The sequence below is a fragment of the Dromiciops gliroides genome, chromosome 2, assembly GCF_019393635.1.
Source record: "Dromiciops gliroides isolate mDroGli1 chromosome 2, mDroGli1.pri, whole genome shotgun sequence".
Taxonomy (NCBI): domain Eukaryota; kingdom Metazoa; phylum Chordata; class Mammalia; order Microbiotheria; family Microbiotheriidae; genus Dromiciops; species Dromiciops gliroides.
In genome coordinates, this window is record NC_057862.1 from 109,993,492 (window position 1) to 110,005,663 (window position 12,172).

Consider the following 12,172-nt stretch of genomic DNA (forward strand, 5'->3'; position numbering starts at 1 on the left):
CCTGAAGCTGTCCCAGCAGCTCAGCCCTTTGAATCACATCTGCTTTGACATTCCAAACACCTTTAGGTCAGGCACCAGTCATCCAGGTGCACTAAAGAAGGCTCAAGTTATCTGGATGCCTGACGTGGAGAAAATGTGCTGACCAAGCTTTTCCTTTTTTCCATGTCTAACTGAAACATTTGTGCAATCCCTGATAAGATTAGGTTTTGGTTTTGGTTTTGACTGTTCTTCATACACCCATCCCACCCTTCAGTCCCCTCTTCCCCACGAAAAGCAATAAATTCCACAGTAGATAAAGATGGATATACAAAATTAGCCTTCCCCCTTCATTTCACTGTGATCAAAAGAAAGTGAATAGGCAAAAATATGTACTGAGTACAAAGAACGATTAAAGATAACTATCAATCAATAAGCATTTATTAAGCACTGTTAAGGGCTAAAATTCTAGCTAGTCTGTCTAAAATATTTAATGAGTGGTCGCCAATAAATTGTAAGCTTTAGCAAGAGTTAGACTTTTAAGCATTTATTAAGGAGAATAAGAATTTGGTAGAGAGAAAGGCCTAGATTCCTATCTATTAAAGGGAGAGCACATTTCTAGCTCCGCTCTCCACCCGAGTCCAGAGGAAAGAGAGCGAGACTGAGCGCCAGTCTCTTCCTTCCTCCTCCCACTAGCCCTCGTCACTTCCTGACACCAAAGAAAAGACTCCTGGTCTTGACCTCAAAGACCTTCGCTTCATGGGCAGAACTCTTCCACAGTAAGTCTCCAGCAGGTGGCGTCATTCCAATCGTTACAGCACTTACTATGTGCTAAGCACTGTCATAAATAAACAAAACTGTGTGTCTAAACTAATTTTAAAATGAGAAAATTTCAGGGAACAATAGTCACTATATCATAGTTCAGGGATTCGTAGCAGAATTTTTTTTATTTATCTTATTTTTTATTTAGTCCAATCATTTATCAAACCTGCTAAAAACAATTAACTGGATTTTATAACTGCCAAAATAAAAATATTGTCCAATATAACCTATATAAGCAGTACAGAGTTCTGTCTTGACTATTTAGCCTTGACCTGAATTCCCTAACAATAAATGTCTTCAAACATATGCTAGGTGACTAAAAGGGAATTCCTGTTCAGATAACTTCTGAGATTCCTTTCAACTCTGAGAATTATTTACAATGGCTCTGTTAAGATCAATATGAATTTACAGAACCATAGACTGTGTCCCAAACTATTGCCTCACAAACCTACCCCCTTTAGTACAGAATGCAGCATGAATGGAAAAGACCTACTTTGAAAATTCTGGCAGAATAACGATAGAATCACATGTACTAAAGGAAGCCCTTAGCATGCTCTCTCAGCCTGGGGGACCCCAGACTAGCAATCTCGATGCAGACTCTTGGTCAACCTGAAGAAGTGGAAGAGCAGGTGACCTTTCTGAAGGCCTAAACAGCTTTAGCACCAGTCCTGCTCTTCTCTGAGACTTTGCCTAAACCTCGAATTCTCCAGCAGCTGAAGGTCAGCTGTCTGACACCTTGTTGAGTAGTCACAAGGCACTTCCTTCAGGACCTTGGCATATCCTAAGGTTCTCTAGTCAAAAATCCCATCTGACCTAAGTTGGCCCTACTTCTCTTAGGAGCACAAACAGCCTTTCAGATGAGGTAGCTAAGGCAGAAAGATGGCTCTTCCATTCATTAACTGAAGGCTAAGCAGGCTCCAAAGCAACAGATTTTTTCCCCTCTAAACTGAACACGGGGATATCAGGGAAAACTTTAGAGACAAAACTTTCACCCCTGAAGTATAATCAGTAAACTAAGAAATATACCCTACATCTACAACAGAAGCAGCGATAACCTCAAGAAAATAATGAGGTCATGTTATTCTTTGCACTGATTCTCACACAGGAAGCTATCTGTCAGTATACCCCATCCTGGCCAGCCAGGTGTGGTAAAAACAACTTCTAGGTCTGAAATAAAAAAGCTGAAGAGTTTTTAAAAAAAGAAAGAAAAAGAGGAAGTGCCCAAGATGGATTTCACACTCTATTTGCCTCTGGGAGCAAGTTCTATAGGGTACTATGTTATTTCTCTTCAATTTCTTATTAGGGATAACCAATCATGCAGTTCTCCCAACTGAACTACTAATAAAGAAAATAAAAAATATGTAATTCTCACAAAAGAGGCCTTTTTCCCCCAAAATTAGAATAGAAATGCCAGGTGGAATCTTAAATAAGGAAAGCAAAAAAATTTAAATATGGGAAGCAGATAAGAAGCTCATGAATGAAAAAATGCAATGTTGTGAAAACCATGATTTTTTTTTTTTATACCACACTAGCACATGCTGCTGATCTGGGAGAATGTATAATAAACAGAATTACAACACAAGATCTAGGATGTTTAATAGTTAAAGATCAAAACAGACATACCTCCTTACTCTAGAAGCCACCCTTCTGAAACCACAATTGTTCTTGAAATACCCTAACCTTTATTTTTATCTACTTCTAAAACAAACACCTGAGATCTTGACCCAAACACCTGGCCTTAGAAGGACAATGTCATCAAACTGTGTACCTGCAGGAGAATCTAGTTTCCTACCCAAAAAACCCAAAAAAAAACCTACAGAAAGAAAAAAATCAAAACCTGCTAAGTCAAAGCTATGGCTATGTTCCTGAATAGTAAGTTCAATAACTACCTATCAAGCACCCACTAGGTACCAGGCACTGTACTAAGTACTAAGGGTACAAAGATAAAAAGTCTCTGTCCTCAAGCACCTTTCATTCTACCGGAAGGGAACAACATGTACACAGGTAAAATAAATACAAAATGCTCCCAAAATAAAGCCTAAGTCATTTCAGAGAAGTAGGGAACACTAACAATGGAGGGAAATGGTAAAGGCCTCTTGCAGAAGATGGCACTTGAACTGAGCTAGGGATTGTCAGAAACAGAAGGAAGGAGGGAAAGCGCTCCAGGCATAGGGGACAAACTTTTTTTTTTGTTTTTAGTGAGGCAACTGGGGTTAAGTGACTTGCCCAGGGCCACACACAGCCAGTAAGTGTTAAATGTCTGAGGCCAGATCCGAACTCAGGTATTCCTGACCCCAGGGCTGGCACTCTATCCACTGCACCACCCAGCTGCCCCGGGGACAAACTTGACAAAGGAGAGTGGAGATCGAATGTCATGCACAGATAGCAACAAGAAGGCTTGCTGGGCTGAAATGCTAACTGCATTGGGAGGAGTAATGTAAAATCAGTCTAAGAGAGGTTGGAGCCAGACAGTAAAGGATTTGAATGCCAAACAATAGTTTGCTTTTTATCCTTGAGACAACAGAAGTCACTGGAGCCCCTAGAACAGGTGTTTGGTGTCATCATGGATATTTCGGAACATCAATTTGGTAGCTGTATGGAGGATGGATTCAAAGTGAGGCCTTAGAAGGAAGACTAATTAGGAGACTACTGCAATAACCTAGGCAAGTAATAATAAGAAACTTAACTAAAGTGATGATCGTGGTAGTGGGGAAAAGACAGAACGAAGATGTTGTAGAGGTTGTATCTATAAGACTTGGCAATTAATTGGCTATGCTGGGTTTGAGGTGGTGGAAGGGGATGAGGGAGAGGGAAGAGTTCAATATGATCCTTGTAAACCTGGATAAATTGGAAGGATTATGGTGCCCTGGACAAAGCAGGAAAGTTAAGAGGAGGAATTAGGAGGAAAGCTAATCAGTCCTGAATTTGAGTATCTATGGGACATCTAGTAGATGTCATGGAAGCAGCTTGTAATGTGGGACTTGTAACGATTGGAATGATGCCACCTGCTGGAGACTTACTGTAGAAAAGCTCCACCATGAAGAAAAGGCCTCTGAGGGCAAGCCATGTTGTCAAGGTCCTTGGCGGCAGGAAATGACGTTTGCTCGTGGGTACTGTCTATCAAGGCTACCAGCCAATCAATGCTTCTCATTTCTGGGAGGACACGAAGGAGGAAGTGGACGCTGGTGGGATTGTGCTTCCTCTTTGGCTGCCATGGTGGCAGGGAACTTCAGGAGTGGGAGATTAGGAAGAAATCTCTTCTCGATCTTTCTCTTTCTTTTACTATCTTTCAATAAATCCTTAAAAAATTCTAAACTCCTTTATCAGTGATTTTAGTCAGTTCCCCCCTTTGGGGGGGGCAGATTAGAACCCACATTTAAAATTTTAAATTACAGACTGGAATTCAGGAGAGAGGTGAGGGCTGAATATGTAGAGATGACAGTTGAAAACTGATGATGAAATCACCAAGAGACAGTTTAGGGATAAAAGAAGGCCCAAGGCAAAGCCTTGGGATACATTCATATCTAGAGGAGGGATGATGATCTTGCAAGCCTGAGAAGTCAGACAGGTAGGAGAAAAGAATAAGCTAAAAAATAAATAAACATTTATGAAGATCTTACTATGTGCCTGAGTGCTAGGCATTGAAAATATAAACACAAAAAAACACAAAAGTCCTTCCCTTCCACTGGGAGTGAAGAGAGATCATAAAAACTTCGGAATATTTAGGAGTTTCCAAAAAGCAGCTGAACATTCGTCACATTTCTCATGTTCCAAAGTTTATATGTGTATCTGTATGTCTCTTTGTCATTTCCATATTTCTTAAGCCTGCTCACACACTATTTAAGGCCAGTCTTTGCTCCACCTAGTGGAACTGCTGAGATGGCCACAGTGAGAAGACCTCAGCTTTGGCAGGCTCAATGTCACTATTCAGAAAAGTACCAAGGAAGGACCCAACTTCTCTATTCATTATCATTTACAAGTAGGTAAACCCTGGTACTTGTAGGGGATAGAGAGGTGTTACAGGAAGGCAGGACAATGAGATCAATGACTCCACAAATGATGACTCAAGGACTGGAGAATGATCCCACATAGTATCACAACTTGGTTTAGGGGAAGATTGGGAGGGGAGAATACCTAGAACGTACTTCCTGGAAACCTATAAGAAACATGGAGAAGAGTCACTATGAGTTCCATCAAAATCGAGGGACCGGGGGCAGCTAGATGGCACAGTGGATAGAGCACCGGCCCTGGAATCAGGAGTACCTGAGTTCAAATCCGGCCTCAGACACTTAACACTTAACTAGCTGTGTGACCCTGGGCAAGTCACTTAACCCCAATTGCCTCACTAAAAAAAAAAAAAAAAAAAAATCGAGGGACCAGAGAAGATGTGAGGATCTTCAAAAAATAATCAACACGATATGCTTTCAGTTGCTGAGAAACATCTACCCCTAGGGATGGGAAATAAGGGTTCTCGACTAACAGCAGATATTCCCCAAACTGACACTTCAGGGTCACTGAGAACCAGGAGATCCCAGCTCTCCCTGGGGCCAGAAAATCTGAAAACATCTAAAAGTGTCTTTGAACTTAGTACGTATAAGCTGAGATTTATGGGCTAGTGTGACAGTGCAGAAAGAAATAAAAATAACTAGATCATTCTTTAGTTAGTATAAACTAGTTCCTAGCATCAAGGAGAAGAGAGAGGAAGAGAGAATCATTAAACAGTAGGCTTATCGAGGCAAGGAAAAAAGAAAAAGAAAACCCATTTTCTCCTATTAAGAAAAAAATACCGCTGGATTTTTCTGGAAATGAGGACATAAAAGACAGATTAGATAAAATTCACTTAGGAGGGAAAAGATGAAAGATAACTTGCTAATCAAACTACAGATTAAAAGTAGGCTTTGTTCAGAGCCAAAATGTTCCATTAGCTGGCAAAAAGTTAACTGGTGGCAGATATCACCAAATCCAAGAGTAAACTAAATTCAGGATAACTAAAGACATTTAGCAATCACACAGGAAACCTGTTGGTCACAGTAGTTTGTCTGTGCTAAGATGAGAGATGGGGAGAAAAAAATCAAGATGTCAGAAATTTTTAAAAACAGCATAAAAGAAAGTTCTCTCTCTGAAATAGAATGAAGAGGGCAGTAAGCACCCACAAGGGCACACACGGATACCCCCATGAGAGATTACGAAATTGACAAATATTAGAGAAAAACTTGGCTTTTAGACTACATAATGGAATTGAATCACATGAATGAAGTCACTTTCATTGTCTCGGAGGTCACTCTTTCCCAGCTGACAGTTGGAGATGCTACCAGTCTACCACCAAAGTACAATGTAAAAGCCAATGGGCCAGCTGGCTATTCTTAGGCCACTGCATGGAAAAGTTCATGCGGATAGAAAGTGATGGTTTTAGGTGACTGCTAACTTTGGTATATGGAATGAAGTAAGCGAATAATGAGAACAAACTAAAATCGGTATGCTTCACCACTCAGCTCTTTGAAAGACCATCCCAAAGCAAGAGAGTTACTCAATTGACAACACAATACACAAGAAATAGAAATGGAATCGCTATTTAGGAACTGCAAAACAAACAAGCACAGAGTGAGCTGTGAGGCAGGAGAGAAGAAAGAACAGAAGGTGCTTCCATCACCCATCCAAACCAAAGGTCTGATTTGACAGGGGAAAAAGTTAGGAACATTTACTCCAGAAATGAGGTCTCAGACACTGATTAGGTCACTACTATGAAGCAGTGGGAAGTACTACTAAAACATTCTTTAATTCACATCAAGGAAGCTAAGTGCACAATTTTAAATGACAGGAAAATGAAAACCAGGAACATCCTAACAGTAATTGAACTGGAGAAGACAAAATGCCAAGGAGAAAAGTCAATTACTTATTCTTTATAGATTCAAAGAAATCATGCATGTGAGCCATAGGCAACTCTTAGGAGAGCTGGGCCTACAGTCACACCCAACAAGGCAGGTTATGCTATAATGAATGACCAATTTCTCTGAGGAGAAAACAGAAAACTACTGTTCTGGTGCAGAGCTGATAATTAGGGGAAAGGTCTCCTAAAGCTGTTCATGTTTCTGATATTGAATTTGTAAACAAGGATTATATTTGACAAGAACACATAAAGCAGGAGGCAATGAGATGCCATACCATTTAACAATGATGCAACCAGTACAGTGAGTCCTCAACTTGGACAGTCAGCTGGAGGTCACTTGTTAAAATGAGGACAAAGAGTACCTGAAACTTGTCTGCCAAAATAATCTTTGAGGCATTTTTTCTAGTTTACTGATTTCTACCAAAAAAAACCCAAAACAAACAAAACAAAACTCAACAAAAAAACACACGCAACCCTCAGCATTCAAAATCAACTAGATTGTGATGTATTCCGTTAATAATTATTGAGCACCTTTCATTCCAAAGGTTACAACTAAAAACACAGCATCTTGGATATAGAAATCTAAAACTGATCTGCAGGGTTGCAGCAACACATATAAGCAGAGGGAAATGGTTTGGGGGGAAGAAGAGGGAATGAAGAGATTACCCATTACTCTAACTAAATCTCTTCTGGGGTAGAACTGAAGCTAGATAGTAGTTACTGGACAGAAACCAAAATCCATCCATTTGAAACAAAGTACACCGGCTAGCCTATCCCCAAAACAAGCACTGCAATTGTCAGGAACATGATAAGACAGCTGCCTAGAGTCACCAAAACCAAGATGCAGACAGATTTGAGACTACAGTGTTCTTGCCATCTAATCCTTAATGTCATGATTGGGGTTCTATCTTACCTTAAAGCTACAGCTAAAAAGTACAAAACCTACTCCAGATGCACTGGCTCCCACAATCAATTCCTAAACAAAAACAAGACACCATTCTAGAGAGACAACCAATGGGTAGTAAAAGGGTCCCTGATACCTTAGAGACTCAGACACCTAATGAAAGTCACCCTCAAATTAACTCTCTGAAAACTTTAATGTATTAAGTTACTGGGAACAAAATTTTAGAAATTCAGAAATACAAATCACAAAATAAAAGCAAAATTTTTTGTTCTTTTGTATTAGTATATGCAGGGTGATTCCAATCTTTTGGGGCCCTTCACCTTGATTCTCTCAGACCTTCAGATTCTCTTACTTCTCCCTATCCCTGAAATGAATTAAGATTTAACTTTTCAAGATGAAGTAGGGTATGGCATTTCTATCGATGGTCCATAATGGAAACAACAAAGCAATAATATTATGACAACTTAAGTGTTAATTGGACAAAAATCAACTTTGAATCAAGGGCCTCAAAGTCAAAAAAAGTTGGCTTCTCTGATCTCTTCATCTATTTAACAATAAATTTCAAACATATATATTAAGGATCTATTTCATGGAGGGGATGGTGGTGTACACTAGAAACATAGACAGAAAATTGGGGGGAGGGGGGGAGAGCCCAGTTCAAGAAAAGATGTCTGAATGTACCTAATAAGAAGTAGGCAAAGAATTGGTATTTTTACTAGAAATCTCCTATTCTACAGCCTTGACCACAACACTTCACCGACAAGAATTAAACTAAGGTTTGCCATTATGCTCTTTGTGTGTTTCAAAAAAAGAAAGGGAAGATAATAGAAAGTGAAGAAAGCAACCTAGAACACATGGTAAAAAATGTCAAGAGAAGGTTCGATTCCCCGTTGCTCCCCACCCAAGTTGGCACCAGTAGCACCCCTCCCATCAGTTTCGCAATGCCATCCCTGACTGAAATCAGAACCAACAGCTTCTCTCCTGGGAAAGCAAAGAAGCCACCCAGCAAGAAAAGCTAGGGCACCCCACTCACTAACTTTAGTACTTCCCTTTCCCCACAAAAACCCTGCAGTACCAGCAGCCCAGTCCTGAGAGCCCTATGCCAATGAGAAATGCAGCAAGAGCTCTTTCATGATCCAAAGTTGCCACCCCCGGTTCTTGCTACCTAAAGGACCCAACCTGCTTACCCTCCAAGGAGTCTTCACCTCCACAACCACTCATTGCCATGTACTTTATAGAACAGGACTTACATCCCCTTCAGAGACCTCCTCTCACTTAATATAGCACCAATGTGCCTTCAGGGTCCTTGCCATTGGTGGTCTAGAACCAGGGCATCCCTGGTTAAGATCTCTTATGAACAGAATGGAGTATTGGATTTGGAGTCAGAGGGACCCCATTCAGATTACTTCCTACTGGTGTGGTGACCTTGGCAGAGTCACTTAATCTCTCTAGGCCTCAGTTCTTCATCTGTTAAATGAGAATACAGGGACTAGGGGAGAGGGAGGCTGGGGCATGGCTTAGATGACTTCTGAGGAGGAATTGCCTTCCTACCCTAAATCTATGGTGCCAGGAACCTCTCCCCCACCCTGGGGTTGGTGCTCCATTTAGAATTCCAACCCTACCTTCTCAGAGCCCCCTCCCGAAAGCCTGGCATTCAAGTCCCAGCCCAGCACCAGTGGCCCTCAGGGGCCCTTCCCCCAGTCTGGCATTGCCCCCTCCCCCTGCAAACCACAGCTTCTTCTGGACCTCCCTGGGTCCTTGACGCCCACCCTCCAGACATACATACCCAATGCCCTAGTCACGGAGCACTCCCTTAAGACGCCCTTTCTCTCTTCCTATCGCCCACCCGAGCACCCCCGGCCCCCGCTCAGGACCCCTCTCCTCCCTCGTCACGGCGCCCATCTCCGCTTTCCCACTCTGGTACTGCAGCCCCTTCCCTCTGGACCCCCTTCCCTTACCTGAGGGGGTTCGACCCTGGCTGACAGGGGGGTGGGCAGCGCCTGGAGGAGCAGGAGCGCCATGCCTCCCAGGAACCTTCTCCTCTCCATCCCCCTCCGGCTCCGGCTCCTGCTCCTCCACCGCCGCCACAGCCTCCCTCCTCCTTTTCCTCCTCCTCTTCCTCCTCCCTCTCCTCCTCCTCTTCCCCCTTCTTCCTTCTTCCCTGCTCCTCTTCCTGTTTCGTTTTCATCCCCCGCCCCAACTTCCGTCTCCGCCCCGCTTTACTAGGAGCACCACCCCCAGGCCAAGGCCCACCCAGGCGTGGGGCTGCTTAGCCAGTCCAACCTTCTGCTTGGGTCCCATACTCTTCCATCATTGATCCTCACGCCTGTCCATCAAATGGAACCGCCTATAAGAACAGCCGTCCGAAGAAGCTCGGCCAATGAAAAGCAGGGGGAAGCCGGGCTACGTCGTACGCGATAGGAGCAATTAAAAGGCCTTTCCCATCCCCAGAGGGTGGCGGAAGAAGCCCGGAAGAGGCAGGGACTTTGTAAGAGGCGACCATCTTGGGTGTGGCGGAAACGACTGATTCTCCTTCCCCCACCCCCCTCCCCTGTGCCTCCCATATTAAACAAGAATTTAAAAAATTATTTTAAAGTAACTTTAAATTTTCCTTCGTTTTACAGACAAAGAAAACGAAGCCCTGGGAAAGGGAAGTGACTTGCCCAAGGTCTCACAGTCATTTAAAACGGCAAAGCCAGTACTGGAACTTCATGAAGGTCCAGTGCAAGGATTTTTCCACTGCAATACACCATCAAACATGCACAGGAGGGTCTCAAACAGGACGCCGTTCCTAGATGTGATGTTAAAGTGGGTCGGGTTTCCCTCTCCATGGAATCTTAGTTGAAAGGACCTCAGAAGGCATCTAATCCAACCCTACTTCTGAAATTTAATTCCCTTCTATAATATGTAATAGCCCTATTTTCGAATTGAGGACCAGAAGTATTGGGAATTGACTACTATCTCATTTTTGGGCTGGTCTGATTGTTTGGCAGCTCTTTCTTAATCGGAGTAAGAACCTATCTCCATGTAACCTCTCCTTGCCTTGTAGTTCTGCCTTCTAGGGCCATATACGATAAACCCAGTCCCATCTTTCTCATGATCAGTTATGCCGAGACAGAATAAACAGCCTTCTCCTCTGCAGGAACCAAGTTATGCCTTAGGCTCAGCCATTTCCAGGAAGAGTTCTGCTCTACAACATCCAGCTTTCCCAAGCTGAAAAAGTACCAAAGGTGCTTCCCCAACTTCCAGTTTCTTAGAAATAAATAAATTCACCAGCCCCACAAATCATGCTCTCTGGGAGTTGGGCCCAGCAAGCTGGGGCCTGGCTCATTTCACAACTGGGAGACCCTATTGTGTCCTGGTGGAGTTAATTAGTCCTCCACACAAAGGACTAGCTGTAAACATCATTATGAAGCCAGCAAATAAATAGCCAATTTAGCCAGGCAGTTTGGTTTGGCAAACATTTTGCATTAATTGGGTTTGGCCGGTATCCCACCCTCCCCCTCCTCCACCCCCCAGAGATCTCCTCAAAAGGGAATCTTATGCAGATGATCTAGGATAGGACAAGACAGGACTAGCATAAAAACAGTTTAATAGGTTTAGCCAGAACTTTTCTGGGGTAAACTTCCTGGTGTACTACATAATACTGTATTTAGAAAATCTGGGTTCAAACCCCAGCTTTGGTAGGAGGTAAGTTTTTTGTTTTTTAAATAGGACACTTTACCACTCTAAACAAGTTTCCCTATCTGTCAAGTCAGAGTAACAACTACCTACAGTCTTATTTTAAGGATCAAATGAAATGATACCTATCAAGGACCGTGTGAATTTTATGAAGTCCCAGATCTTCCAACTACAGGAGGGGCTTAAGCAAATCATGATTCTGAATCTCAGTTTCTTTGCCTTTTGAATGGGAACAGCCACCGTGGTTACCTAACAAGTCTGTCATGAGAAACAAATGAGAACGTAACCATGAAAATTCTGTGAAAACCTAAAATCGACATTAGTCTATCTTAGGTATTGACTTGGGTTGCTAGAATAAAGGGAATGGGGCCATGGACTCAGTCTGAGTGAAGGGAAGTGACCCCCGCAAGTTTTATCTTTGTAGCATAAATAAAATACCCTTACCAGTCTTCTTAGCTCTGTGGATTTCTGGCAAAGATTCCCACTACCTGAATTCTTTGAGGTAAGTCATTTTATCTCTCTGAACTTCATCTAAAGTTTCATCTGTAAAAATGGGGATAATAATACTTGCCACTAACTACAAAGAAATTTATACAATGGACTCTGTAACCATCAAGTTGCAAAAAAAAAAAAGTGAAGTATTCCTATTATCTCAGCCTTCCCTTTCACTCCATATATCACAAGAATTTGAGCTGGAGGGGATGTTAAAAGGTCATCCAGTCCAATTCATTTATTTTACAAATAGGACCCAGAGTAGTTGTGACTTGCCCAAGGTCACACAGTGAGTAGCAAAGCTAGAATTCAGGCCCACCTTTGTTGACCCCAAATACGGTGATCTTTCACTACATTACAAATCAAACCCTCTCTCATTTTACAGATTCTTCTGAAACACAGAGAGACCG

The 12,172-nt window shown here is 42.4% G+C and overlaps 1 protein-coding gene across 1 annotated transcript in view; it reads right to left on the bottom strand.

Moving 5' to 3' along the window:
• Window positions 1-9,740, bottom strand: part of WBP1L (WW domain binding protein 1 like) — a 67,643-nt gene extending 57,903 nt beyond the window's left edge. Inside the window, exon 1 of the mRNA XM_043983593.1 lies at window positions 9,548-9,740. Coding sequence (XP_043839528.1) covers window positions 9,548-9,637 — 90 coding nt within the window. The 5' untranslated portion in view covers window positions 9,638-9,740. The remainder of the gene's footprint in view (window positions 1-9,547) is intronic.
• Window positions 9,741-12,172: the final 2,432 nt, after the last annotated feature.